Source organism: Apis florea, unplaced genomic scaffold (genome assembly GCF_048593485.1).
Source record: "Apis florea isolate Af1SG1 unplaced genomic scaffold, ASM4859348v1 contig_2272_pilon, whole genome shotgun sequence".
Classification (NCBI taxonomy): Eukaryota; Metazoa; Arthropoda; class Insecta; order Hymenoptera; family Apidae; genus Apis; species Apis florea.
This window is the reverse complement of record NW_028256549.1, coordinates 2,050,460-2,076,687: the sequence shown is the minus strand read 5'-3', so window position 1 is coordinate 2,076,687 and position 26,228 is coordinate 2,050,460. Positions and strand designations below refer to the sequence as shown.

At 29.8% G+C, this 26,228-nt stretch overlaps 4 protein-coding genes and 2 long non-coding RNA genes across 20 annotated transcripts; 2 read left to right on the top strand and 4 right to left on the bottom strand.

The window, feature by feature from the left end:
- Positions 1-202: 202 nt before the first annotated feature.
- On the top strand, positions 203-17,526 carry Scgalpha (sarcoglycan alpha). Of its 8 annotated transcripts, none has more exons than XM_031915350.2 (10): positions 203-712; positions 10,192-10,329; positions 10,930-11,069; positions 11,138-11,313; positions 11,405-11,506; positions 13,858-14,032; positions 14,106-14,347; positions 16,677-16,814; positions 16,912-16,980; positions 17,065-17,526. In XM_031915350.2, the coding sequence occupies exons 2-10, from the start codon at positions 10,200-10,202 to the stop codon at positions 17,087-17,089; spliced, it is 1,197 nt and encodes a 398-aa protein (XP_031771210.1). In that variant the 5' UTR covers positions 203-712; positions 10,192-10,199; the 3' UTR covers positions 17,090-17,526. The 8 variants fall into 8 exon arrangements, with proteins under 8 accessions (XP_031771210.1, XP_031771211.1, XP_012339615.1 ...); XM_031915351.2 differs by lacking the exon at positions 203-712 and adding an exon at positions 7,899-8,382; XM_012484161.3 differs by lacking the exon at positions 203-712 and adding an exon at positions 9,316-9,719.
- Positions 472-8,014, bottom strand: 5PtaseI (inositol polyphosphate-5-phosphatase A). Of its 7 annotated transcripts, none has more exons than XM_031915344.2 (13): positions 7,872-8,014; positions 7,120-7,161; positions 6,943-7,043; positions 6,301-6,388; positions 6,132-6,195; positions 5,838-6,058; positions 5,626-5,766; positions 5,379-5,540; positions 5,093-5,278; positions 4,940-5,005; positions 4,771-4,811; positions 4,149-4,185; positions 573-653 (listed from the first exon to the last, which is right to left on the bottom strand). In XM_031915344.2, the coding sequence occupies exons 1-11, from the start codon at positions 7,932-7,934 to the stop codon at positions 4,779-4,781; spliced, it is 1,167 nt and encodes a 388-aa protein (XP_031771204.1). In that variant the 5' UTR covers positions 7,935-8,014; the 3' UTR covers positions 573-653; positions 4,149-4,185; positions 4,771-4,778. The 7 variants fall into 7 exon arrangements, with proteins under 7 accessions (XP_012339697.3, XP_086758794.1, XP_031771205.1 ...); XM_086902670.1 differs by lacking the exon at positions 573-653 and adding an exon at positions 4,037-4,051; XM_012484243.3 differs by lacking the exon at positions 4,771-4,811 and having other exon boundaries at positions 472-653; positions 2,622-4,185.
- Positions 12,367-12,738, bottom strand: LOC147658391 (uncharacterized). The gene is made up of 2 exons (XR_015290589.1): positions 12,614-12,738; positions 12,367-12,524 (listed from the first exon to the last, which is right to left on the bottom strand). It is a non-coding gene; the product is annotated as an uncharacterized LOC147658391 (long non-coding RNA).
- On the bottom strand, positions 15,609-16,459 carry LOC147658390 (uncharacterized). The gene is made up of 3 exons (XR_015290588.1): positions 16,311-16,459; positions 15,923-16,053; positions 15,609-15,843 (listed from the first exon to the last, which is right to left on the bottom strand). It is a non-coding gene; the product is annotated as an uncharacterized LOC147658390 (long non-coding RNA).
- wfs1 (wolframin ER transmembrane glycoprotein wfs1) lies at positions 17,398-22,778 on the top strand. Its single transcript, XM_003692118.4, has 6 exons — positions 17,398-18,173; positions 18,576-18,680; positions 18,819-19,035; positions 19,109-19,332; positions 19,403-20,607; positions 20,671-22,778. The coding sequence occupies exons 1-6, from the start codon at positions 18,116-18,118 to the stop codon at positions 21,454-21,456; spliced, it is 2,595 nt and encodes an 864-aa protein (XP_003692166.2). The 5' UTR covers positions 17,398-18,115; the 3' UTR covers positions 21,457-22,778.
- LOC100864664 (vesicular integral-membrane protein VIP36) lies at positions 19,026-26,098 on the bottom strand. Of its 2 annotated transcripts, XM_086902684.1 has the most exons (8): positions 25,825-26,098; positions 25,460-25,575; positions 25,110-25,307; positions 24,870-25,032; positions 23,954-24,120; positions 23,781-23,844; positions 23,554-23,711; positions 19,026-19,296 (listed from the first exon to the last, which is right to left on the bottom strand). In XM_086902684.1, the coding sequence occupies exons 1-7, from the start codon at positions 25,937-25,939 to the stop codon at positions 23,560-23,562; spliced, it is 975 nt and encodes a 324-aa protein (XP_086758810.1). In that variant the 5' UTR covers positions 25,940-26,098; the 3' UTR covers positions 19,026-19,296; positions 23,554-23,559. The 2 variants fall into 2 exon arrangements, with proteins under 2 accessions (XP_086758810.1, XP_012339703.1); XM_012484249.3 differs by lacking the exon at positions 19,026-19,296 and having other exon boundaries at positions 22,622-23,711.
- Between the last annotated feature and the right edge of the window lie 130 nt (positions 26,099-26,228).

The window sequence follows — 26,228 nt, the reverse complement described above, 5'->3', positions numbered from 1 at the left end:
CTATCGTATAGTTCAATAGGACGTACTTTGAATTAATGGATCATAAATAGTGTATTTTAAGTTTTATGTAAACTTACCCAAAGCTTTCATATAGTATACGCGCGAAAAACAGTTCATACTGACGGTATGCACGGATATCGGTCGATCATCCGTTGTAAGCGAAATGTTTTGTAATTGTATTACGTTACTTCGTATTCAATTTAGTGAACCACGTGAGTTCATTTATACGCGAGTTCACTTAATGATTTACGATTATTCTTTCAGTATCGATCGATATATTAAAATCGATAATCGAAATATTCGAATTAAATAATGATATAATTCGATTATCAATATATTTTAAAAACGATATGGTTAAATCTGTCCGAAGATTAGTTACATCGCAATTTCATAACCACAAATTCATGAAACGTTTTCCCACATAACATGAAATAGTTGTAAGGAAAATCTATATGAATTATAAATTCGATATCAGACGGTTGTTTCTCGGAATATTTTAACCGATGAATCTGCATGTTTAATATGAATATATCTTGTAATGGTTGTCGTGCCGTTATTATTGTTGTTGCCATGGTTGTCATTGATATTGTTGAATATTTCACGACTGCTCAAATTGGACATCGTACCAGATTCGGACTTCTCGTTCATCACGTCTGCAGTCAAGAATTAATCATTGACCAATTGTTTTAAAATAACAACAGAGCAGATAAAGGTAAGATATTTCAATATTTTTTTCTATTCATTTTTGTAATTGCAATTAATATATTTTATTTATTTCGCAAAAAATTCAAATACCACTTTAAAACTTTTCAAATTTAATAATTTATTTCAGAATATCAGTTTTAAATATATAGAATATCATAAGGCAACAAAAATGGCGGGAAATTATAAGAATTGAAACAGACTAATTTTTATCATTTTTAAATAGTTATTCGTTAAATAGTTATTCCTATAAATTCGATATTTCAAATATTTGACTTTTGACTTTACTTCGATCTGCTCTATCACATAAAAAATGCATTATAAGTGCATTGTAATGCAACGTGCGAATAACATTAAAAGATAAACACATGAATTAAAGGATGTAAATAAAAAAAAGTAAAAACTTTGGATTGTATTAAAAATAAATTTATATTTACAAGCGGGGGAAAAAATAATAATTACTAATAAAATGTTTTATGAATCGTAAGCATAATAGGATCAAAGACAAATTCATGATAAATCGATTGTATATGAATAATTCGAATTTACGATTATTTTATTATATTCACATTTAAAATCTGAAATTCGTTTGACAAAATAAATATTATAAATTACCTGTTATTAATAGTAAGTACGTAGTTTTGAAATCTTAATAAAGAAAACGAACAACATTAGTATTGCAAAATTGTTTCTCGCATCATATAGAATATTTTTTTTTTTGGCAAGATAAAAAGTACATACGTTTATTTGTATGCAAATTATTTTATAATTGCAATTAGCTCAAATCTTTTGTAAAGATATTGAACTTCCTCTTCTATCGATATTATTTTCTTACAATCTTTTTCTTACAAATGCCGTCATAAAGGAAATTTCTTGTAATGAAACGTAGAAAATTAGGAAAGAAAGCATTAAATAATTACATATGACATGAAGGAAACAACGCGTTAACTCTCAATATATGACTAACATTTACTATATTAATATCTTCTTATAAATATAAACTAAAACGAAAATAACTTTGGCAGTCGAATCCAAATAATGGACTACGTGCATCGCATCTAAATGTACGTTTCTAATATTCTATCATAGGACACAGTAAATTTGGCAAGGATTGCGATGTACATAAAAGCACATGTTTTTGTACGCGGTTTCGGTGAAAATGCATATTGCGGATAGAATTTTCGCGATAACAATAGGTCAAAAATTAAAAATGTATAACAAAACATAATTGTAACAAAAGATTAAGAAAACTACGAGGTAATAATTTTTTCAAGTGAACAAGTAACACTCGATAGATCTGAAAAACTTATTCGATAAACTAACAAATAAAATAACATGATCATTATGGATTTTTATGATTCTATTACATATACTGGTAACATTGCTTATAATAAATCGTATGTTGACACAATCATGTGAATATTTCGATTCATTAAATTCTACAATATAATATAATATATCACTACGTAACAATGATATACTGTTTATTTAATTGCGCATCTAGAATATGAAAATATACTATATAATACATAACTTTATCGTTCAAATATATACTAAAAAGACAGTTGATATGATACGACATCGTTAGAGTATCATGCACATGCAAAAGACACTTTGAACATAAAAACGTCTTGCGACATGCATGTACAACAGAAAATTAATGCTATTGGGTAGAGCGTAAGCGGGATATTTTTAAGTTACTAAAAGAGTACCGCTTTCTTCTTATATATTATCTTTTATTTTTTGTGGAGCGAGCCATAAAAACTGACTTGTTCGCTTTCGTTTTTTGAATGCGATAATTTCTTATTGAGATAATCAAGAACGATGACTATAATAATATGAAGATTAAATAAGGAACATGTTTATGAATATTTAATATTTTTTTCACGATACAACGCAGCAACACTTTTGGCACTTACTTTCTTTTCTAATGATATTATCCTTGCAATTTTCTGCATCAGATTTATATGCTTTTAATTTAACATCCTCTGTATTATCGTTTTGACTTTGTACAGAATTGCTTCTTGTTACTTGCTGTGAACCTATTATTTCATTTTTGCTATCAAATCTTAATATTTCAGCTTGTTTAATTCTTGCATCAACATCTTTTACATTTATGCATACATTTGTTTCATTACATTTATTTTGCTCTAATTTTATTTCTTCCTTTATTTTTGGGACAACAATTTTTTTAACTTTCATTCTATTTATTCCAAGATGACTTACTTGTTCTGTTTCTGTAATATCTTTTAATACTTCAGGAGTTTGTTCATTTTCTAATGTTGTCTCCGAAATTATAGTTTTATTTTTAATACTAATATTATCAACCAATGCATCATTTTTTTCAAATGCATACTGATTTTTGCTATTATTATCTTCCGTATTTTGTAAAGTATCTATAATTTCATTTAAACGCTTCTCTCTATCTTCAAACATTCTTTCTTCGTTCATTTTACTCAACTTATTTTCCGTTTGAAAGAGATTTGTACTAACTATCATTGTACAAGAATCTTTGTCTTGTTTTGTTATAAGCTCACTTATATTCTGCAAATATAAGTTTTCATTGATTCCTATTTTTTTCGTATTCAAATTCAGTCTGTTGCTCTCGTCATCTGTTTTGTCGCAAAGTTCATCCGACTTTTCTGAACTAAACGCTTCACCACTCAAGCTCTTTGTTCGGTCGTCTGAATAAGTGCTCAGTTTCTTATCTGAATAACTGCTATATTTATCGTCATGTAAGTATACAGAACTCTCGTTTGATTCAAAATTGCTAGCATTTATAATCGATATTCTTGGTATAATTAAATCTGAAGGCAAACCCTCATCATTTGGTGGAATTGAATCTAAGGACGATCGATTGATGAAATCTCCAAAAGAATGATATCCTTGTTGTCCTTTACCTTGAATCCAAGCTTCGGTTAACAGATGGGATCTTTGCCAGGATACATCGCTATTACATCTATTCGTTCTTGCAGTCCATTGTTGTTCTTCGGAATTGGACCACGAATGTAAACAGTAATCACTAGGACTTTTTTTAATATCGATCGTATCTTGATCCATGTCCGTCTCCTGCCCTTTACTCCGAACGATTAATTCTAATTTGGATTTCAAGAGAGCTGGCGACACAGCTCTGTCCAAGCGTCTGATATTCGACGTCTGTACAAAATGTGACGTAGACATATTGTTCATATCTATGTCTACGTCTGGAGCATCACTCGAAGGTATTATTATAGCATTTGGACTCGGACTGTCCATACTATCCGGGGTATAAGGATCATGCTTAATGGGTGCTGCGTGCAACAGATTAGTTGAACGATCCGTGTAATTGACTCGTCCGCTAACGCAACTACTGTAATCAGGCAACATGGATAACAATTCCACGTAATTGTTTGGCACTCGAAAGCAAAACTCAGGTGCACTCGGCAAGCTGCAGCAGTTTATCATACCTTCGTCCACGATGAGATTAGCCCTCAAATAGACTGGCTGCAAACGGGAAAAAATGGACGATCCTTATGTATTATCGTGCATCTCTATGAAGAAATGGAGAGGGACATTCTTCATATGATAGGATTCTATAAAAAGTCTAACTAACATTAATTTAATTCAGGGAAACGATACGATAAGAAAATTTTTATATAGTATTATAGAAATGGTGCTGAAAGTTTTGATAAAATTCTGAAAAATATTTTACTTTGATTATAAAGATGGACATCAAACTTTTTTTTCAATACTATATACAATTCTTCAATGTTAAAATGTTTTTAGATTAATAATTTATTTTAATCTTGTTAATTGTGAGTAAAATGTATTTAAAGAAGCAATGAAATGCATACCTTTAATAAAATATACTTAACTTTTTTGTGTTTTCAACAGCAACGAGTATAAAAAAAGCCAAGTAGAATTATGAAATTGTAAATTATTAAAAAAGTGAATTTAAAAAAAGATACTGAACCAACTACATTAACAAGCCTCTAGTTGTATAAATAGAGGAATGAAATACCAGAAGAAATAGAGGATACTATATGAAAAACCAAGATGAAAGTAAGCAGACAGTTGATAGATAGGTACCTTAGTGCTTAGAGATTCATTCGAAACTCCAGAAAAACAGGCTGCACCATAATAATTAAAAGAATGAATCATCAGAATAATAACTAGGAAGTGTGTAAATATATTAACCCAGCATAATAAGAATAAAATGAACTAATGTCTTTCCTTTTATATTAAAAGATTGACTCACCTTATGATCGCCCATACAAGTTGTTGGACCTATTATTCCATATTCCACAGCATCAGGTGATGATATCTGAAAAAAAATAATTATATAAAAAATTATTCGTATAAAAATATATTTATTTAAAAAAGATATAATTAAATTAACGGTATCTCGTACATCTTGGACTAGCATTTTAGCGGTAGGATTCAATAGAACACGGTCACACCAAGCCGGTACTCTTGTTTGCATATAATTTGAACCTTCATTGATATCTTCCTCAAATGGATAACTGGGTATAAATTTAATCGGAAATTCAAATAATCTTCCATCAAAGTCTTCCAGCTCTCTATCATATTCACGTAGCTATATAAATATTGGTAATTTCATTATGGTCTTCCTAATCGTCAATGCAGTATTATAAGTAACATTATACAATGAGAAATTCGAGTTACGAATTACTTACCCATTGTCCACTATTTTTCACAAAAACATTCTGATGCTCATAATGAGAAAATTCTTTTTTTCCTAATGTTAATATGAGATCATCGTCTTTATTATGAAATTGTAGCTTTGAAATGCTTCCTTTGTTTGATAACCTTCTCTCTTGAGTATCTTCTGTAAGTTTCTGTATAAAAGAAAAAGTATAAATTATTTTAATTTTATTGATTAAATGAGAATATAATTATTTTCATTTTTTATTTCATACTTACTTTAATTACACCGGCTGTATCTGTCCTAAAATTAAAGTCTCCAAATAAAAAGTATGGTACATTTGAATATTTATCATTATGAAACCTATCTAATGTATGCTCGAGTGCTCTTCTACGCGTTTTACTATATACGGATGGAAACTGAAAATAAATTATCAAAATAAATAAATCAATTGTTAAAACATCTTATAATATAAATTTTAATTACTTACTGTTTCCATAGCAATAAAATTACTGGCATCATGAAATAAATGTATATTTATGAGATCAAAAACTGTTCCACTAATACTCCATCGTGTCCTTAGAAATCCTTTTCTAGACCATTTACATTCTGGAAAGAATTCCTGAGGAAACTTAGCTTTTTCTTTGGTTGTGACTGCTTCTATGTTACCAGAATGAACTTCCTTTCCATTTACGGATATAAAAGTACATTCTAAAATTGTAATAATAATTTGAACTATTTTATTTAATTTATTTAGTCATATTAATCAAACATTATGTCATACCTTGGAAATCCCATAATAAAACGTTTTTCAAAGATTCATGCACAAAGTAAAAATTTCCAAGTGCCTGAAAAATATAAGTATTATGAATAATTACAAAAAAAAAATTAGTAATTTTATACATAATGAAATATATATCTTTTATCATTTTAATTAATTGCTTTTTGCTTACCGTAAAATGTTCAGCAGATGAATAATCTTCATCTAAGAATACTCTAATTTTATCAAACAGCCTTAATTCTTCGGAAGACATTAATAATCTGCAACAAAGAATCTCTTAAATGAAATTAAACTCTACAAGAAAAATACAAATGTTAAAGCTAACACAGTAACTTGAAGATTTACTATATTTTTAAACATATTTTTTTTTTACATTACTCCCCTATGAATATCATTCGATAAATTCATCTTTTGAAGTGGTTCATTCAACCATAGAACCATGCGTGATAATCTATTTTTATCCCTTTCTGCCACTTATGCGTTAAATCACATTCAATATCATGATCAGAGAAACCTATTTGTCTTAGTATAATTTTAAAAAGGCTTGTTGATGCCTCATACTGTATGCTGTTCCATAAATATTTCATGTACTTAAGAAACAATGATATTTGAATAAATATTGTCATGTATTTTGTTATGCAACTGTGACTTTGATTAAAAAGCTCTTTAGTCAGAAAGAAGCCTTTCAAGAAGCTTACCTTAACAAGATTTTAACTGGAGTATTTTTTTTACCCTTAATACGATATAATCATTAGTAAGTGTGCAGTAGATAAAAAAGATTTTTTTTAATAAAAAAGAAAATATAAAAAGTTACCTAACAAAATCTTCCACTTGTCTGGTGCTGTGCTCATAATTTTTTCCACCTACTTCTTGGCAGTGCAGTGCAATAAATTTTGGATCCAACCTCAGTATAGTCTGAAAAGCATTCTTTGTGAATGTAAATATTCGTTATATTTACGCAATGACAACGCATGTTATCTATAATACTTACAGATAAAAATTCTTCCGTCCAAATTTTTAACATCACGCTAGGCTGTAAAAAGGACACGCATTTTATATGTGTTATATGTATTATCTGTTTTGATTAAAAATTTAAATTAAAAAAAAAAAATTATACGAAATTTAAAAATATATATATTCATAAAATATCGCTATTTCATTAAATTTATTGATCTATATGTGGAAAATCAAATCTAAATCTTGATCACGCGAATGCAAAATCACGCAATGTTAATATTATTAAATGTGTATATGTTATGCATGTATATTAATTCATGTACCAATCAATCGAATGGAAGGCATAATTTAATTCGATCTAAAATCATGAGAATAACAAGAAAGATGTAATTACGGAAGATCGTTGATAATGATTCTGTCGTTGATTCTATGCGTGTTAACATTACTAATACAATTAATATATGCAAGATCATGACGTTTTACGGTCAGCGTAATGAGAAAAACAAAAGAGAAAAATAATGAATGAAGAATGATTGTAAAGAACAAATAAGAATCAGTAGCATATTATCGGTATAGTACAATACAAAAGACGCGCGCAAAGCTGCTGACTCCAAACTGAAAGAAAAAAAAAAGAGAAAAGAAAAGATGATGAAAGAAGATGAAAGAAATAAGTCGTATCACGTTCGAAGGTAAATTGCGGGGCGCGATCAATCGATCATTCAGAGCTAGTGAAGCGGTGAAAAGAAAAAAAAAGAAAGGAAAAATAAAAAAATCCTGTACACTCACCTCCTCGAAAATACTGCCAACATTTGCAGTAACCAATAAGACCGGAACGCTGTTACCCGCCATTCTTCAATGTGTCAAGGGAAAGTTTTGAAAGAAGCGCACAGTCTTATAATTGAAGAGAAAAGATAAATATCGAATTTACGATGATCACGAGGACATCAACGACAATGTAGAAAAAATATATTAAAATCAATGCAAAAGACTGTCAGAAGGATTGACACAAATCAAGTACACTGCACTGCGTCGAGAGTGTCGTCGCAAGACCGAGCACCAACTCGGACGACTCGATTTTCCGTTAACACGAGCACTCAAATCGAATAATTAGATTTGAAGAAAAGTTACCCCCGGCCGGGAAAGGTCCGCGTGTCCGGAGGAATCAACCCCTGTGCCGAGGAGTGGCCACGGTTTCGCGCCGTGTACCGGTCGCATCAAACCTCGCACTGGAAATACACATTATTAATCGAATAACGCGAGGCTCGTTCGCGCACCAGAGGGAAAAGTTGTATGTGAGGTAAATATATCCCTCTATCGGCCACAGCAAAACCACGCCTACTGCAGACGTCAATAGGCAGTGCCGTGCACGTCGGAAACGTGCTGTGTGAAGACTTCGGGCCCTATTGATGATACAACATGCATTTCCGTGATTCACGTTCGGCGTTACGTACGCTACTCCATTCTCTGCTACGACATATACACCTCACTTATGCGCTTCTCTTTAAAACCATTGAAAAAACTGGTTAAATTTCGTTATAATTCTCGATCTTGCGAATATAAATTATATGCGAACTAATCGATTTATTTCGATATTTTTTCACAATATATTAAACATCGTTTTCACATAGCAATTTTTTCACAGATTTTCGATTTATTAAGAAAATCGTGAATATTGTTTTATACCATTAAATTTTTGAATAAAATCTGTAACATTTAATTGTAATCAAATGTTAGTCTTAACTATCGCGATTCAAAGCTTTCACGAAGTCATAAACAGTAATTGATCAAAACTGATCATCTTTATGAATCGATTGAACAGAATTTTGCTTGATTGATAAGTTTGTAATTGTTTGGTTACGTTCTCGGCCAGTTGTTTATTCTCTGAGACGTATACTACTAAATTATCGAGAATTACTAAAAGCGTTGCGATAATCACCGAAACGGAAGTTTAGTTCAGATAAGGATACGCGTGCGCGGGACACGATGCTGTAAATTTGTGTCGGAGATCTATAATACTTTAATGATACAGGTACAATTTGAAAAGTATATTTTGCTTAATAAATTTTTTCACTATTGTACAATTTGAAACTATATAAGATGATAAGAAGTTTCATTCATTTTAATTTTTAATAAAAATATGAATAGAAAAATAGAAAAAATATGAAAGCGTTTATAAAAATGAATGTGGATTGGTAGGTATATAATTCGTACGCTCCTGAAAACGATTGTCGGAAACGATGTTCCAGCTGCGCATGAGAAGGGCTAAACGCACGCGCTCTTATGCTTCGTTTACGTTTACATCTTATTTTTATTTAAAATTTGTTTTCTTCTTATTAAAGTTGATTTGTATTCAAATGCACTGTAAAAATGGATTAGTAACAAATGATCAACGATAAATCATAAATCGAATTGCTTTAATTCAACGACGTGCGTTTAATCATACGTACTCAGGAATAGTGTCAAGAACAAAAAGGAAAAAGATGAGAGAATGTTTAATTAATTATCGCTAATCATATAATAATTAAAGTAATTATCATTAAAAATTCAAAGTTAGAGAAAATGAATTGTGCACGGACTGTAGCGAAGTTTTTGACTTGATGTTGCACTTGCATCATTTTAACCTGCCCGTTGACAGTACGTGTCGTTCGATCCGGTAAAGTATCACCTCCGCGAGTGGCTAGTTTACGTTCCTGTAAGCTGATCCGTGCTGTAGTGTGCCTGTCTCTTATGAGGTTCCTGCGATTCGTTTGTCGTCTGCCAGACCACGAAATTATCGCGTCTATTTTCATCGCGAGCATTCGTCCCTCGAATCGACCAATTGTCGATAACGAACAAGCATGATATTTTCAACAAATCGAAATCTTCACATTCCACTATAACTTTTGAATATTCCCTAACTATAATAGAGAGAAACGAAGAAAAAAAGAAAAAAAGTCGCAAGAGGAAATCGATGATATCAATGTCGACCACGATTGCGCGTGATCACAGAAAAGATTAGGGTCGAGAAATCGAAAAAATATAGTCTCGCAATAATTGTAGAATCGAATATTTAATCAAATATTAATCGGGTGACAATAAACGGGTATCATTTATCATTATTTTTCAGATACAGCAATGAATATGCCGTCAAACGTAGTAATGTTATTATTGGCGATAGTGGCCTTCGCGAACGCAGAGAGCATCTTAATGACCGAGGTATTCATCATTCCAATCAAACCAGAGACTTTCGACTGGAGCGATGATGGTAAGAAGGAAAGATGTTATTCGATCACAAACAATGACATCGAGAAAGATTTACATCGCGTTTATATCGCATTGACATCACAGAAACGATATACGCGGTTACACGCGGAAGTTGTGAAACGAACGGCCGTACAGAAATAACCTAGAAATGAGAGTCTATCAAACGATAGACAATTTTCGGTCGTCATCCGTTATCTTGATTCACGGGTTGAAAGTTAAAGCGTACCTTCGCGCGTCATTCGCATTGCCTTATGAATACCAATCGATTCACGCTTTGAAGAAATATAGCGAATATCATATCGCGGTTTCACAGCTGACACTGTCACGTGTATATCGGTACTTTCTAGCGCGACGTCATACAAGAATCACGAGTGGCGTGGCGCTATGGGACGCGACGCATCATTAATTAATCGGTAACGCTTACGAATCGAACTGTTTTCCGTGGATCTTTCTCGGAAACGGGTGCAATCTTTCTGCGAGCGATGATGAATATGATTACTCGGAATTGAATTATTCAAAGTATATACGAATAAGTACTTTAACCTATAGATATTTCCCAATGACTAACGAGTCACTCGAATGACTCGTTTATTTCTTTCAGCACGTTCTGATCAATTCTCATATCAACCCTCGTTATTAAATGCACCTGATCTTCCATCATGGATTCACTATACGTACAGCAAAAGAGATCATCATGGTTTTCTATACGGTGTTGCGCCCAAGAATCAAAAATATTTTCAGGTGATCTGTCTTGTCTAACATTAGAATTAATTAGTAATTAATTTTAACGAAAAAAATGTGATTTTTAGCTGGAAATTGTAGGTCTAAATAAATATACCTACGAAACTAGATACAAAGTTCTCGACATGAACGTCCTTGAGAAAGAAAACCTGACCAAGTATGAGGTTCATTTAAAAATCGATAATCTAAACGTGGAGGACATGTTCAATCGGAACAGAACTGATGAGCTTGTCGATATATTTAGGTTTGTCGATAAACTTCAAGGAAAAAGATTTCCAATGTCCTATATTGTGTTGGATCAAGCTTTTCCTTTTTTTTTTTCTCTTTACTTACAGAAAGAGGTTATGGAAAGATGCGGTGGATTTATACGTGACTTTTTTAGCATCTGCAGTCGAGCTTGGCGCTCGTTTGCCTCTGAAGCCAAGTGAAGGCGAAGGGTAAGTCTGATTTGAAAATCAAATGTGATGAGATTAGGGAGAGAAATAAGATTTAGACGTGATATATAGTTACGCAATTCCATTATCGTCAGCCATTATGATAATTATCGAACGATTCAATGGGATTCAGCGTTTCGATATCGCTGACGTATTATTCGACCGATCAACGGAAAACAACATTATGACGCACGTCCCACTTCGAATTTTTTTTCAAATGGGTAATTGCCATTTCTTTTGCAATTACGTCGTCGAATATGGTTATAGACATAGATTGTTATCGCGGTGACAATATATACTCGACCCATGAAAAATTTCTACAGTTGGTCGCTATGAAAAGTGCACGCGTCATTAAAGATAGTCATCTATGGAAACATTACAAAGACCGTCCCATCGAATATTCGCATTTTCAATAGCTGTTATTACGTAATCCGGCTTTAAATCGCAACAAATTTTGTTTGTTAGGAGTGATTCCTTTCCAAGATTTTTCGTCATAAATGTATACATGGAAAACATAGATTTTGTAAAACTATTTCATCGCTATAGATAATCATCAGTGATTCATATAAATCTTATACATTATTATCACATTTTTTTTATTCTTTTCATTTTTTGCATTAACTTCGAATTCCACGTATTGCAACGAATAAATGACAACATCTTTTTTCATTTTATCATGAAATTTATTTCCAATTGAAGTGATTCGACTGATTCGACCGTTTGCTCTAACATATTGCGTTTGTCACTGTGTTATTTCTGTTTTTTCCAAATATTAAAAGAATATAAATATCTTTTTGGATCAGTGATTTTAACCTTTTCACGGTAAATTTTTCACGGGACGGTCATAAAACTAACAACTAAAATACACATGAATATACCTTTTATTAAGAATTATAAAACTTAATGCGCCGTTTTTATAATTTTGCGAGACAAGAAACACCGATTAAGAATCACTGCTTTAAATCGGCACGAAAAAGAAATCACTGATCACATATTAATCGATGGTTCATAAGATTTTCTTCTTTTGTAACAATGCAAATACATTGTTAAATTCTCATGGCACTCTCTTTATGAAATACCAGGTGCTTCAAAATTTCGCATCGTACACACCTTACATTTGAATCGTATTCAAAGATCGAGAAAAATGAATCGAATTTTTTAAATAAAATTTCTCTAATAATTCTATTCGTTGATCTTTCAAAATGACGCGTTCATTGAAGAATATAAAATGTATCCTTTTCATAAATGAAACACTGACACACATAATTAAAATCAATATATGTGATAAAACAAATGTGATATATTAGTCGCACTTATTGAGCTTGATACTATATCAGTTGCAGACACGATTTAAGTAACTTGGTAACGTATATATGTAAATGCGACATTGTCAGCGCGCTTGTCCAACTTAACTAACTGAATGGCTTCCGGCAAGCCTGTTTACTCTCCACCATCATACTTTTAGACGTCAACAGTGGTATATCTCCCACCGCATTACGCGATAATATATCTAAATGAAACTTTCTCATTGATATCCTTTATATCCAAGAAATATGTAAACGGATGCGATAAAATTTGTATATTTTCTGCATCGTTTATCGTATCTCGTAAAATTATAATAGACGATTATCTTGTAAAATACAATATAGATTAAGAATATAGCATAAACGGAAGCTTTTAATTTTATTAAGCTGTAATATGCAATGATCATACATTTTCCAATTCATTGGAATCGTATTAATTCATCGTATCAGAATGCATCATATTTCCGATATATATATATATATATATATATAACATAGAAAAGCGTTTCGAAGCAAAGAAAAACACATGTAGCGCCGTTTCTTCAAAACACGATAGGAGTCTATTAATCGGGCATAATTAAAATCGATGATTAAAATTGAATTTTTTAATTACACGTTATATAAAAAAAAAAACTTCATGACGCGTAATTAATTAACTTCATAATTAATTAATTAAACGAGCGATTTTAACGATAATTTTTTTTTTTTTTTTTCGTTCAATCATCATAAAAATTTCCAACGCGAAAGAGATGTTTCGTAAAAAGAAAAATTAATTTTAAAAAGCACTTCGTCATGGTCTAGATGTCATCGACCGAGTCGAGACGAATGGAAATTATATTTCTTAGCAGACGGGTACGATTATCCCTGACTTTCGACCGAGATAACGGATAACGGGAAGCAAACGCACAAACAGGAAAATCATGACGCAACTTTAAAGGTTAGGCCAGACGTGCCATGCAACACGTACACGCGTGCCGTGCACAGGTGTAATTTGCCCGCGAAAATTTTAAAAGTCTACGAGTATGAAAACCTGCATTTTCCTTTTGGCAGAGTTGTTATAAGGCTGGGAAGTTCGATGCCATTCTCCCAAGAGTTGAACGAGCTGCAAGAAGAAGTAAAACCTTTGTGGAAATTACGCTCCTGTCCTCGAGATTTTAAACGTACCAGTGTCGAGAGACTCTTCAGAGAAGCGAGATTTGCGTTGGATTGGTGTTCGTTCAGATTGGTAAGTTTCGTTTACAGATTGAAACAGCTCGTATGGCGCATCAGAAATTCGCGAGATATATTATGCGTTTTAGGTCGAGCAGGAGCAACAGAGTCTGCAGCAAGAAAGCGCGAGACGGGGACCGAGCGTATTGGATTTACCGGCTTCAGGAATTTCCGAGCACGCGGAGTGGCGATGGGCCAGATCGAGCAGAGCCAATATCCCCACGAGAAGTTACTTCGAAGAAATTGTCACCACGATCTTTGTGTCTGTTATCCTGTTCTTCGCATTGGCCGCTTTGCTCAGTACTCTGTTGTGCCTGGATCACGAAAAAGTGTAAGTGTATATGTTTGTTCAATATGAATTTCTTTCTCAATATTCGATTGTTTGATTCCTTTATTTCGGGGATAAAAATCGGTATCGAAGCGAAACATGTGCGGTACATGCGAATAACGGCCATCAAAGAATGTCAGCTTAGAAATATTTGTCATTCTATACGAAGCACGTGCTCGAGAAATAAATTCCAACGCATATAGCAGTATGAGGAACGACGAGGATAAGTGGTAGGGGCGTTAAGAGCAGATAGAGGGGGCTGTTACTACAACTGGTTTCATTCATAAACAGCTACGATATCTGGTCAAGTAGTAACGTGCTGGACGTTGCGATCGAAAATACGGTTACGGCGAATTACGCGTGCTCGATAAGCACGAGCGCCGCTGTGTATTAAGTGCTCTCTCATACTTGATACAATGATATAAATTTAATTGGTCAATCGTTTGATTTGAAATTTAACGAAGAAAAGATTTTTTTTTTGAGAAACGAAAGATAAAACGAAGAGAGGAAAGTGAAGAAACATTTTTGACGGATGAAAATCGCGAAAATATGTATAGCACAATAAATAATGAGATATTTCTAAATATAAATAAATAAAAGATTTTTCTCTTAGAAATGCACGTGTAATAGCAACGGATATAAATAGAAACCGGGTTACATCGCGACCTGTGTGCGATGTACGTCGATTAATATACACAGTTCACTTATCATTGAAGTATGTAGCGCATCACTAATCCACCAAGCTTCTTGGTCATGACTAACTACTTGTTCAAGACACGGAATCATTTGAGCTAAGAAGAATGCGTACGATTAATGTGCTTATGCGCTATCAATAAAAATGGACAACCTAAATATTTAAAATCGATTGAAACTCGCGTTTAAAAAGATTTCTCTTCCATTCTCTGTAAAAAGATAAGAAGTCACAGCTTTTTCCGTTTTATCCTGTTATAATAAATATCGTGTAGGCGAGAATAAACAAGAATCGCTTGTTATGCGATATCAAGCTTACTCGTGACGTAACGGAATCGTTAAACCAGTTCCCATCGATTAGAAAATCGTCAAGAAATGATCGTAATAATTAAGTTCATCTTGCGCAACTCAGCAGTGCGTTGACAACGTTTCTGTTTGAAGAGTAGACGAAATCTAACGCCATAAAATGTAAATCGGATCTATTTATAAACGAATGACCTTGACGATCGCGTCACCGATTATTCGTGCTTCTTATTGCTTTACCTATGACTTTTCCTCTGGATTTAAGCTTGCGTTCGTGTTTACCTTGCATCTTGTATTATGTTCGCGCTTCTAATGATTGTGTAAACACATACAACGACAAAAACGAAAAGTATTGTTAGCGATCGGTTTTCGTTATAAATGTTCGTTATAAATGATTAACAATCGCTCGATACTTTATAACAGTTGAACGACTCCCATTTATAATCATCTGCATCGTTCCTTTGAAAAAATAATTGCGTTCCCTTTGTAATCGATGATAATATAGTCTATAAATGTATTTGTTTTCTTAAAAAACGGAATCTAATGTAATTTTCATTTAAACCGTGGTTAAACGATTAGACTTACCTCAATAGGATTTTATCTTTATATTACGTATCTGCTTCGACTGCATTTAATCGTATTCTCGGCTACTATATTAGAAATATGTATATAGAAGGTGAAGCTTATCCTAAGATCTCTTGTGTAAAATCGCATATCTGCGCAAAATAATCTGATTTGAATGTCGTATATTTGCAGCGATACGTAAATTATATATAATTGCAACAATGATCGACAGTGAAACTAAATTACGTATATATTGATATACAAGAGGGTCACAGCTCGTGATCTACATATATGATCAAGGTAATTAAGCTACAGATAATACGGGTTATGCGAAAACAGGAATAGTACGTATGCGCGTCATCATTGATGTGATTCATAAAGAAGAATATAATGATAATACAAAGTTTACCTAAACTAAATCCATTTGGTCAATTTCGATATAAATTTTCGCTGATCGATGACATCTTTCTAGCTCCTTTTTTTTAACATTGTATAATCATCCCTTTGTATCATTTTGATTTATCAAGCGTGCATCGAGAAAAAAATTCCGAATCTAAAAAATATTTCTATGAATTATTAAATTTAATATTTTCTATGGTAAAAAACAAAAAATCAGGTATATCTTGATTTTGACATTAACTTGATCATATTTGATATCTTTAATAAAATGTATTCTTGCTAATAATTTTAAGTGATTCTTAAATGTTTATTTGATCTCAAAAAATTATATTATAAGTTATTCAGTTGACTAATATCTTGATCATTCATTTTGCAGAAAAAAAAGAGAAACTTCAACAGGGGAAGGAGTTAGCAATAATATACAAATGGTCCAATATGCTGTCGAAAGAGGTATCTTAAAATCGCTCTCCGCTCAACCTTCCAGTCCTAATGATTCTTTGCTACCAAGTCCCAGGTACATATTTTTTTAATTTAGATAAGAAATATGTCAATCGTAAATCTTTTATTGTTATTGATAATTCAAGTTCTATATTTTAATTATATGTTAACAGAATTTCTAATGAACGTTGCAATCCATATATTCGACCAAATCCACCACCTTACACAGGACCAAGCAATTTGTAAGTATCAATCGATAATTTTCATGCTTATCAAAGTTATTTTCCATATATGTTCCATATATGTAATTCTTATTAATTTCTCAGAGTCGGCATTCGAGCAGATTTCTGACTACACGAGGAGCCAGAAAAAACGTGGTTTTGCTGAATTAGTAATGATTTTCTATCGTAATTACAAGGAAAATCGCAAAATCATTAAAACTGGCTCCATATTATCTGTTGCTTCGTAATTTAATATCGTAATATCTATCGTAAATTTTATTTGAAGTTAATAAAAAAAAATATTTTATATTACTACACGATAGCAAAAGCGTATGTTTAACTTAAGAGATATCATAATTAATATAGAAAATTAGTATATTGTATAAAAAAATTCTTTTTATATAATCTATTTAAGAAAATCATTTAGAAAAATATATATAATATACATATATTTAATATTTAAATTAAAACTTTTAATTAATTTTACAATATACATTTTATATATTGTATATAAGTACAATGGTGCCATATAACATTAATTAATAAAACATATCTTTCTAAACTAAATATTTTTTACTTAAAATCCGTGCAATCAAATTCCTTTATCCTATTTTTCAAATCCAATATCAAAATTATCTTAATTTCAAAATTTTCAATAAAATGAAAAAAGCAACATAAGAATTCTTTATTAAATTTAATATAAATTATATTATATTAAATAATAATATATATATTTTTTATTAAATTTAATATAAAATTTACAAAATTTTGCAAACAAATGCAATATAAAGAAATATAAATCAGAATTAATAATAGACTAGTATAATAATATCTTTTTTAATGTGTTAAAAATAAAATAAACAAAAAATTATTAAGTATCTTATTAAATTAAAAATATATTTGAATTTATTTGTATTTATTAATTTTAATTTTAATATGTATCTTGACGTTTGTACAACCTAACCTTTTTTAGTAATTGCGCATGCGTGATGTATGGAATCATGTTTTTATGCTAATATTTTAACAGTCGTTTTATTAAGAAATTTTCAATATTATAATATAATATAAGTTTTTGATAGTGAATAATTTAATAATACGATAAACTAATAATAAAAGTAAAAGTACCATAGTAGCAATTTTTCCAATTTTTGGAGCTATGGCTGGTATTGTACCATTGTCTGGTAGATCTGGTAGAAAACAATGGACATTGCATGGTAACGCAACAATTTCATTTTTTATTTTTCCATAGAAATTACAATTTTCATTTCGTATGCAATTTAATCATATATCTAGTTAAATAATACTATATTTTTATAATGAAGATAAATATTAAATAATAGATGTTAAATATAAGTAAATTTTTAGAAAAATGTCAAATATCTAAATATTTTATTCTTTAAAATAAAATTTGACAGATAAAAAATTGAAAAAAAAAAAAAAAAAAAAAAAAAATTATTAATGATATGATTTTAGAATTTTATGATTGTAGAATAACATAAAAGTTGAATTATAAGTAAGAAAAAATGGGTAAAATGCAATTAATTTCTTTTTATCAGAAATAAAATTATTTTTTTTTTATCAATTTAGAAAATAATGATTCAATTGCATAATTTTAGATGGGCCAAGAGGATCTCTTAGAAGATTACGGTCTCAGTTGGCTGAAGATGGTTGTCCAGAATCTCAAGTAGTTTTAGCAAAACAATTATTGGAAGAAAGATGTGGTAATAATGCAAATTTTTATTTATATTTGAATTAATATATGAATTTTAATATATTTAATGCATTTTATTAAAAGTTAAAAATTATTAAAAACTAGTATAAATTATGCAGTATAAATTATTGTGAAATTATGTATTTAGATTTAGATGTGGATAAAGAAGAAAATGCAAAATTGGGAGTATATTGGCTTACAAAAGCTTCAGAACAAGGAAATTTAGAAGCAACAGATATACTTAGAAAATGTTTAGCCACTGGTCGTGGTATCACACAACACAATTATTATGATGTTAAAAGTTGTCTTGATATGACTCAAGATGAAAAATTAGCCAGAAAAGCAGCAAGAGAAATGTTCACTAGGTATTTTATTATAACATAATAATTTTTTTTTATATTTGTATGATTTGTTAATTATAATATTGTTTATTGGTAGTCTATCAAATGGTGAAGATTTTATTACAACAGAGCAACTACAAAGACGTATGAAAGACATAGCATCAAATTCATCTAATTATAATTATTCTTATTCAAATAATGTGTTACACAATAATTCACAGAAAGATATAAATGATATTTCAACTGATAATTTTCCTAAAAATGGGCTTCCTGAAGACTGTTCACCTAAAAAGGATGAAGATAAAGAAAGTAATAACCATGGTAAGGATAATATGCAGTTCTTATAAATATAATAAATGCCAAGATATTTATTTATAGAATTATTTTTTAGATTGGATGGATCATCAAGGGGAGAAAATTACAGAAGCAGCTCTTGTTTCTGCTGCTGCTAGTTATGCTCGTGGTATGCTCCCAATAGTTTCACATGCTATATGTATGATAGATCGTTCTCAAATGGCATTAGATACTATACCATTGTTACAAAGGCCTCTTATTCATCCACTTGCTTCCTTGAAACGTTTGTATATTTGGTTGATAGAAACATTAGGTCAAAGAGGAATGTCAATTAAGAAGATTCTTTTTACATCAAATACCCATATATTGTTACTTCTTTTATTATATTCATTATTTGGTACAGAAAGCCTCATACTTTTTATACCAATGGCTCTATATTATTTATCTTTTATTATTATGGTTATTGCTACTTTTCAAATGTTACAACGAAAACGTGAATTTAATAATTTTCGCGTTTGGTCTGGCTTATTTCTCAATTATTCCGGTGGAAATCTAAATCCCGATGAAGCAGAATATCAATTTTGCTGTAATAATCTTAAACCTTATGGTCATTTTTTTCTTGCTTTACTTGTAAATTTAATGACCTATCCTATTATTGCTCATCAATGGACACCTCAGTCAGAATTTACTATTATAGCGGTTGCATTAACGTTAATAACGTTGTTAAATTTTATGTGGAAAGATTCGTCCAAATTTCCAGACTTTTTAGCTCTCTTCAGTTTCGGTGTTCATGTTTTAGCAAAGTATCCATATGAAACAGATATTGTAGTTGCTCAAGGCTGGAGATTTTTGGATATAAGAGTTCCAACATTTGCTTCATATGTTGTTGGTAATGGTATCGAATTTTGTTTGAATTTTCGAGCAGTTTTTTATCTCCTGATTCCAGCAGTATTTGCAAAAATGGCAGCTCGCGATAATTGGCGAGGAACCTATCAAACTTTGATACCTCATTGTGTTACTTTAAGTTGGTGGCAAATAGCGATATTTAGTTCTCAAGGTGCAACATGGTATGGCCTAATTAGAGGTGCTCTTGCATTAGTTGGTATGGTTCTCTTTTTACCACTTGCTGGATTAGCCTCTATCATTTTGCCAATCATAGCTGCTGCTAAATATTTATCAGAAAGTGACTTAGCAATGAGAATAGGTGTAACTTCTTTATTGGGAGGAATGCCATTTCTTGCCTCTTGGTATTTAAGAAAAACTCGAACTCCCAAACTTAATTGGATAATTACTGTTATTCAGGTAAATATATTAATTGAAGAATTACAATAAATACAACTTTTAATTGCTATAATAATTTCATAGTTAGTCATGGGCATCAGTGCTGGCATATTTTTATCATGGCCTATGATAATGGAATTTAAGCAAGAACCAGATTCATATGAAAGTGTTTCATCACTTTCATGGGAACAATATCAAAATCATTGTCATCAGCCTGCATGGGAAGAGTTATCGTCCAAGGCACAAGTGCAAATTCAGTGTGCTGATTTAGAAGGAATATTAATTTCATGGGAAGGTTATGTAACAAATATTAAGTTAAAATCGATAAAAAATAATATAGCTGCAATATTTAATAAACTGCCTGATAGTATTAGAAATATAATTAGCTGTATGTATGGTGAACCATATCTAAATAGTTGCAATTCGAATGACAAATTAAGGCAAGAAAATTGTAGGCATTTTGCAAGCATTCAAAAACGAAGAAACAAATGTTACTTTCCTTCTTGGAATCAATATGAATTTGAGATTTCAGTAAAAATGAAGAGTGGCATGTGGGGAAACAATGCGGAAATTTTATTAGTTGCGGATCATTCTTTTACTAATTTTAGTTTAAATATATATCCGGGCGATAAAATTTGGTTTTCCGGTACACTCTTAAATAATGGATTAGAAGATGAATCGTTACTCGGTGGATCTGAGCCTCATATTGCGTTAGAAGAAATTGGCTGTCTTGCATGTCATTCTATTGATTTAAAATCTTACAAACGTTACAAATATCATGTAACGATTAGTTCGATTTTAAGTGATTTCTATTTAGGTATAAAAACGGTTTTGAATTTTTTGTTGAATCCTATCGTAATGTTCAAATAATCGTATTATATGCGATTATGAAATGTACAATATCAAAAGTCTTTTGAATGCAAAAAGTATTCTGAATTTCCCTTTCAAAAAACTACTAAGAGATAATGATCGAATGATGTTATAAAAAAAAAAAAAAAAAAGAAACACAGCAAAAAAGACAAAACTAAAAATACAAAAAGAAAGAGTTATAGTGTTGTAGAGTATATTGTATATTAAACCTCAGTATTTTTTTTCAAATGAATATAAGTTTAGTTTATAATATAAAAGAATATTTTGGTTATCTTTTATGATTAAATTTGAAACTATTGTTTAAATGTTATTAAAATTTTAAGAGTATATTTTTTAATTATACATATTTATTTATTATCTATGAAAGAAAAACATATATTTTGATGTTACCAACATCTCAGGCATTAGAATTTTATTAAAAACTCATCAAGTATCTATGTCAAAGAGAACATTTTATACACGTATATTTTAAGATCAATATATTTTCATAAATATTACTGCCAGTAATAGAAATAAATGCGCTTAATATTTTTCTATTCCGTTTTCGAAAAATCGAAAAGGAGAAACTTTTTCGATTTTATTTTAATCAATAGTAAAATATTATAACTCTTTTTGTAATTCTAAATTTTTAACGAGAAACATCATCCGCATCTATCGAATTCTATTAACATTTAAGAATCATGTATGTACAACAATTGTGATGCATGTACCTTCATTATTACGATTTAATTTCTTAAAACTTAATATCTTAATTAATTCATATACATATGAAACTTAATGATGCTTTGAAATTAATTTAGTTGTTAAAATATCTTTACTTTATGTAAATGTTATATGAATATTATATGTATTTAAAAAAGTAGTAAAGATATACATGTATAATGTGTAGGAGTTAAAAATTGTTGTTAAATTGATGTTAAGTATCTAGACTTTAAAAATATAATGATTAAACTGTCTAGAAGAAGAAAAAAAAAGACAGTTATTCTATATATCATATCAGGACAATAGTAAATAATTATAGCAGAAACAAAAGACAAATAGATGTGCCTTGATGTTTTCTGTTCAAATAATTATTATTTGTAATAAAATATATTTTAAGGAGAGCAAAAATACTGTTATATTAAATACTTTGCTCGAATAGCTTTATTTACTTGTAGAATGTATATTTTGATAAGAAACATTTATTTTTATTTTCATTTTTGTCATTTTTTTTTTTTTTTTGAGATAAATATTTTTACAAGGTTTAATACATATTTATTTTGTATTTGGCAACAAGTGACGTACATTATTTTCACAAATAATAATATTACGTTTCTTAACAATTGTTTATTTTGAGAGTTTGGTTCCCTTTATCTTTTGTATAAAACGAGTTGTATAGCATAAAATCACTCTACAACTATTCTACATTCATAATGTTCAGTTTCATTATATACAAATATAAAATCTACATTAATAAAGTCATTTCAATCATATCAAATCTATAATAGAGGTAAAGATAAGTCAAAGCGAGAAAGAACGCTTTTATAAAATAATTCATGATTATTTGTAAAGAGTTCGTTTCTCTATTTGTATGTAATATTGTAATCATTTATGTAGTATTTCGCGGCAACGATAAACTGCAAATTTGTTTGAAGAACTTATTCTTCTACTTTCGTCTTTTAGAATAAATTTATTATAATTGCAAACATATTTTTAAAGTAGAGTTCACTTGAGGCATAATATCGGTTTAACTCTTACGCGAATAAATCAACTTATTTCTATAAGATTCATTGCAGCAAATTAAGAACGTGAAAACTTTGGTAAAGGAACTCTGTTTATGCAAACATTAGAACTAGAATAGCAGATATAATTCGACACGTCTTACGATTGCTGCAATAATTTATACATTATTATGATCGTTTTATTCTTTGCTGATATATTTCCATAAAATATCTCTCAAAATGACATTCTCGGAGATAATGGATGTTGTATTTGTTATTCTATTGAAACAGTCTTATGAACACGTTATGATTATATCTTATTTTTTTTTTTTTCTTTTTTTTATAGAAAGAACCGATAAAAACGAGAATTTTAAAAGTAGAATAGTTTGTAACGCACCTTGATTTAATAAAAACGTTTCCTACTGTTTTCTTGATGTTTCTGATACCACATAATACCTATTACCACACAGGCAATTAATGCAAGCGCAGCCACGAGCATTAAAAGGAAAAACATTATTCTACTTAATGCAGATTGTTTTGGATCATCTACATGTTCTGTAAATAAAATTTATAATGAATATAAGAATATTTTATTAAGTATATTTCGCAAATTTTGTTTGTTACCTCGAGGCGCATCAAAATATGCAGCTGATGGTAAAATATTCGACCTATCTTCTTGATCTTTCGGCTAAATCGAAATAAATAAAAAATCGAAATGTTTTATTTTCTTATTAAATAATGATTTAATAATTAAGAATTTTAAGAATTTTAATATATATTTTAAATAAAATACTTACATCATCTGGTAGGTCTAATTCAAACAAACGAACAGATAGAATATCATGATTATCAGATAAGTCTCCTGTTGTTGCCGAAATTCCAAAATAATATCCTGTAGGCAGCTTTATATCTTTTACAGAAAAACATTCCTTCCATGCAGCTTTATTTGCAAAGTCTGTAGAAACTATAGTAAAAATAAATATTAATAAATTTATTTTTCAGAAACACTTATATGATATTTTGTATTTATTCTATATATAAGTTGATTTATTTCATGCTTATTGCAAATAATAAAAACAATAAAAATTATATACAAATTTAGCATTTAATATAATATAATACAATACATAATACATATATTAAGCAGATACTTTTATACACAGTTTTTAAAATTTCATGCAAATTTATTACTTTTTAAATATAGATTATAAAGATTTTAATGATTTAATTCTAATAATTTTTTTAATGATATGTGAAAAAAATAAAATAAAAAGATGATAAACAATATATGAAAAGATGAAGAAAATATCACTTGCTGAAGTGGACGCAGTCCATGATGTAAGCCAGGAGGCTTCGGGGTAAGACCTTACTGTAATGTTAATTTGTAGAACACCACATAAACTGACAGAATATACATATAGGAAGCACAGCTATAAACTTTCTACTTCAAAAATACTACTATGAATATAATAAATGTTTATAATTATTTGAAGATGATTAACATTAAGCCACAGAAGTTATGATTGTAGTCATTATTACCATTAAAAATGTTATTGTTGAAAAGAGAAGAATTATAAGGCTTATTTATTGGCACAATACAGTCAAAATACATTTTTATGTGGTATATGTATATGATATATGAGGTTAATGTATACAATTATATGACAACATTTTTGTCATGCCAAAAAATATTTTATATTTATATATACTTACCAGTCAATGTATCTCTTTCATATCTCACACTAATATGTGTATCATGTTCAAGATTTCTAAAGTTTGCTTCACAACCTGCAATTTGTGTATGTGTTCCATCACGATCATGATCATAATGTAAAGAACCATTATTGACCATAGCAGAGATATAAGGATGTTGATGCTACAAAGTCCAAAGTGATTTCTATGATATTTTTATTGTATAATAATACTATAACTATAATTATTTTATCTACATACATTATGTGGACCATTATGATTGCTATATGTATCTAAAATTATAGCTAATCCTTGAAAATAATCTTGATTTCCAAAGACAGGACCAGATTTCATTCTTTCTCTTGCATACCAAATTGTAAAACCATCACCAAACAAATCTTTTCCTTTTCCATGAACTTTAAAATGAACTTGAAGTTCCCAATTTCTCGCATGACATGGCTAAATAAACAAATGTTATCTTGATTTTAGACAAATAAAATCTAATATGCATTTAAAAATATATACAAAAAATATATAAATATAATTCGTTATGATTTTATTTTAAATTAAATTATTAATGATTGTTTTAAATTATAATGTTTAAAACTTACAACAGCATTCCATATGGCACCTTGTTTACTTTGTAAATCTGGTGTTAATCTCACATAGTTATTCGTTACTATTGTACTACCCGCAAAATCCCAATAAGGTATTGACATTCCAGATCCTAATTATACAAAATGTTTAATATTTATAATATTAATATAATTAAAATTTAATCTTATTTTTTTGTTACGTTCTATCTTTTATATTTTTCTTAGTTTTTTCTTTTGTAACGTAATGTAACCTAAAGCTTATTATTATTTATATTGAATATTGTAATGAATAAAATTACAAATACATATACATTCAAATATTATACTATACATTATATTATAGAACATGATTTTCTTAAAATTATTCAAAATTCACAAACCTTGATATGGTCGGATTAAAGAATGTTCTCGTTTCATATAATCTTTTGTATTCCATTCTGCTGTTACTAATTTCAATGCACTTATTACTAATATCCAACACGATATGACATTCATTTTATATATTTCATACAAGCAGAACGAAAAAATTTTCAATATTAAATTTTAGGTTGTAATCTTTGACACTATAACGCGTAATCTTCGAAATCTACTACCGGAATCATCATCACATAGTCTTTGACATCTTGAAATTAGTCATTGAAACATGTTAGTTAACTATAACAATCGAAATATTTCTTCAAATTATATAGGGACTTGTAATGGTAAAAATCATTGTTGCCATTCAATAATAGTGATAAAAAATTAAAAATGCATAAAAATTATAACATACTAAAAATAATAACAT

Excerpts from the sequence above, each read along its gene's own strand:
- Scgalpha (XM_012484161.3), top strand. The coding sequence starts at position 9,683 with ATGTTGCACTTGCATCATTTTAACCTGCCCGTTGACA. Across the intron at positions 14,033-14,105 it reads ATTGGTGTTCGTTCAGATTG|GTCGAGCAGGAGCAACAGAG; the intron begins GTAAGTTTCGTT and ends TATGCGTTTTAG. Across the intron at positions 14,348-16,676 it reads TGCCTGGATCACGAAAAAGT|AAAAAAAAGAGAAACTTCAA; the intron begins GTAAGTGTATAT and ends TTCATTTTGCAG.
- 5PtaseI (XM_012484243.3), bottom strand. The coding sequence starts at position 7,934 with ATGGCGGGTAACAGCGTTCCGGTCTTATTGGTTACTGCAAATGTTGGC. Across the intron at positions 7,044-7,119 it reads GGACGGAAGAATTTTTATCT|ACTATACTGAGGTTGGATCC; the intron begins GTAAGTATTATA and ends AATGCTTTTCAG. Across the intron at positions 5,767-5,837 it reads ATTTTATTGCTATGGAAACA|TTTCCATCCGTATATAGTAA; the intron begins GTAAGTAATTAA and ends ATTTATTTTCAG.
- wfs1 (XM_003692118.4), top strand. The coding sequence starts at position 18,116 with ATGGCTGGTATTGTACCATTGTCTGGTAGATCTGGTAGAAAACAATGG. Across the intron at positions 19,036-19,108 it reads GCAAGAGAAATGTTCACTAG|TCTATCAAATGGTGAAGATT; the intron begins GTATTTTATTAT and ends GTTTATTGGTAG. Across the intron at positions 19,333-19,402 it reads TAAAGAAAGTAATAACCATG|ATTGGATGGATCATCAAGGG; the intron begins GTAAGGATAATA and ends ATTATTTTTTAG.
- LOC100864664 (XM_086902684.1), bottom strand. The coding sequence starts at position 25,939 with ATGAATGTCATATCGTGTTGGATATTAGTAATAAGTGCATTGAAATTA. Across the intron at positions 25,576-25,824 it reads TTTAATCCGACCATATCAAG|GATCTGGAATGTCAATACCT; the intron begins GTTTGTGAATTT and ends TTGTATAATTAG. Across the intron at positions 24,121-24,869 it reads TGAAAGAGATACATTGACTG|TTTCTACAGACTTTGCAAAT; the intron begins GTAAGTATATAT and ends TTTTTACTATAG.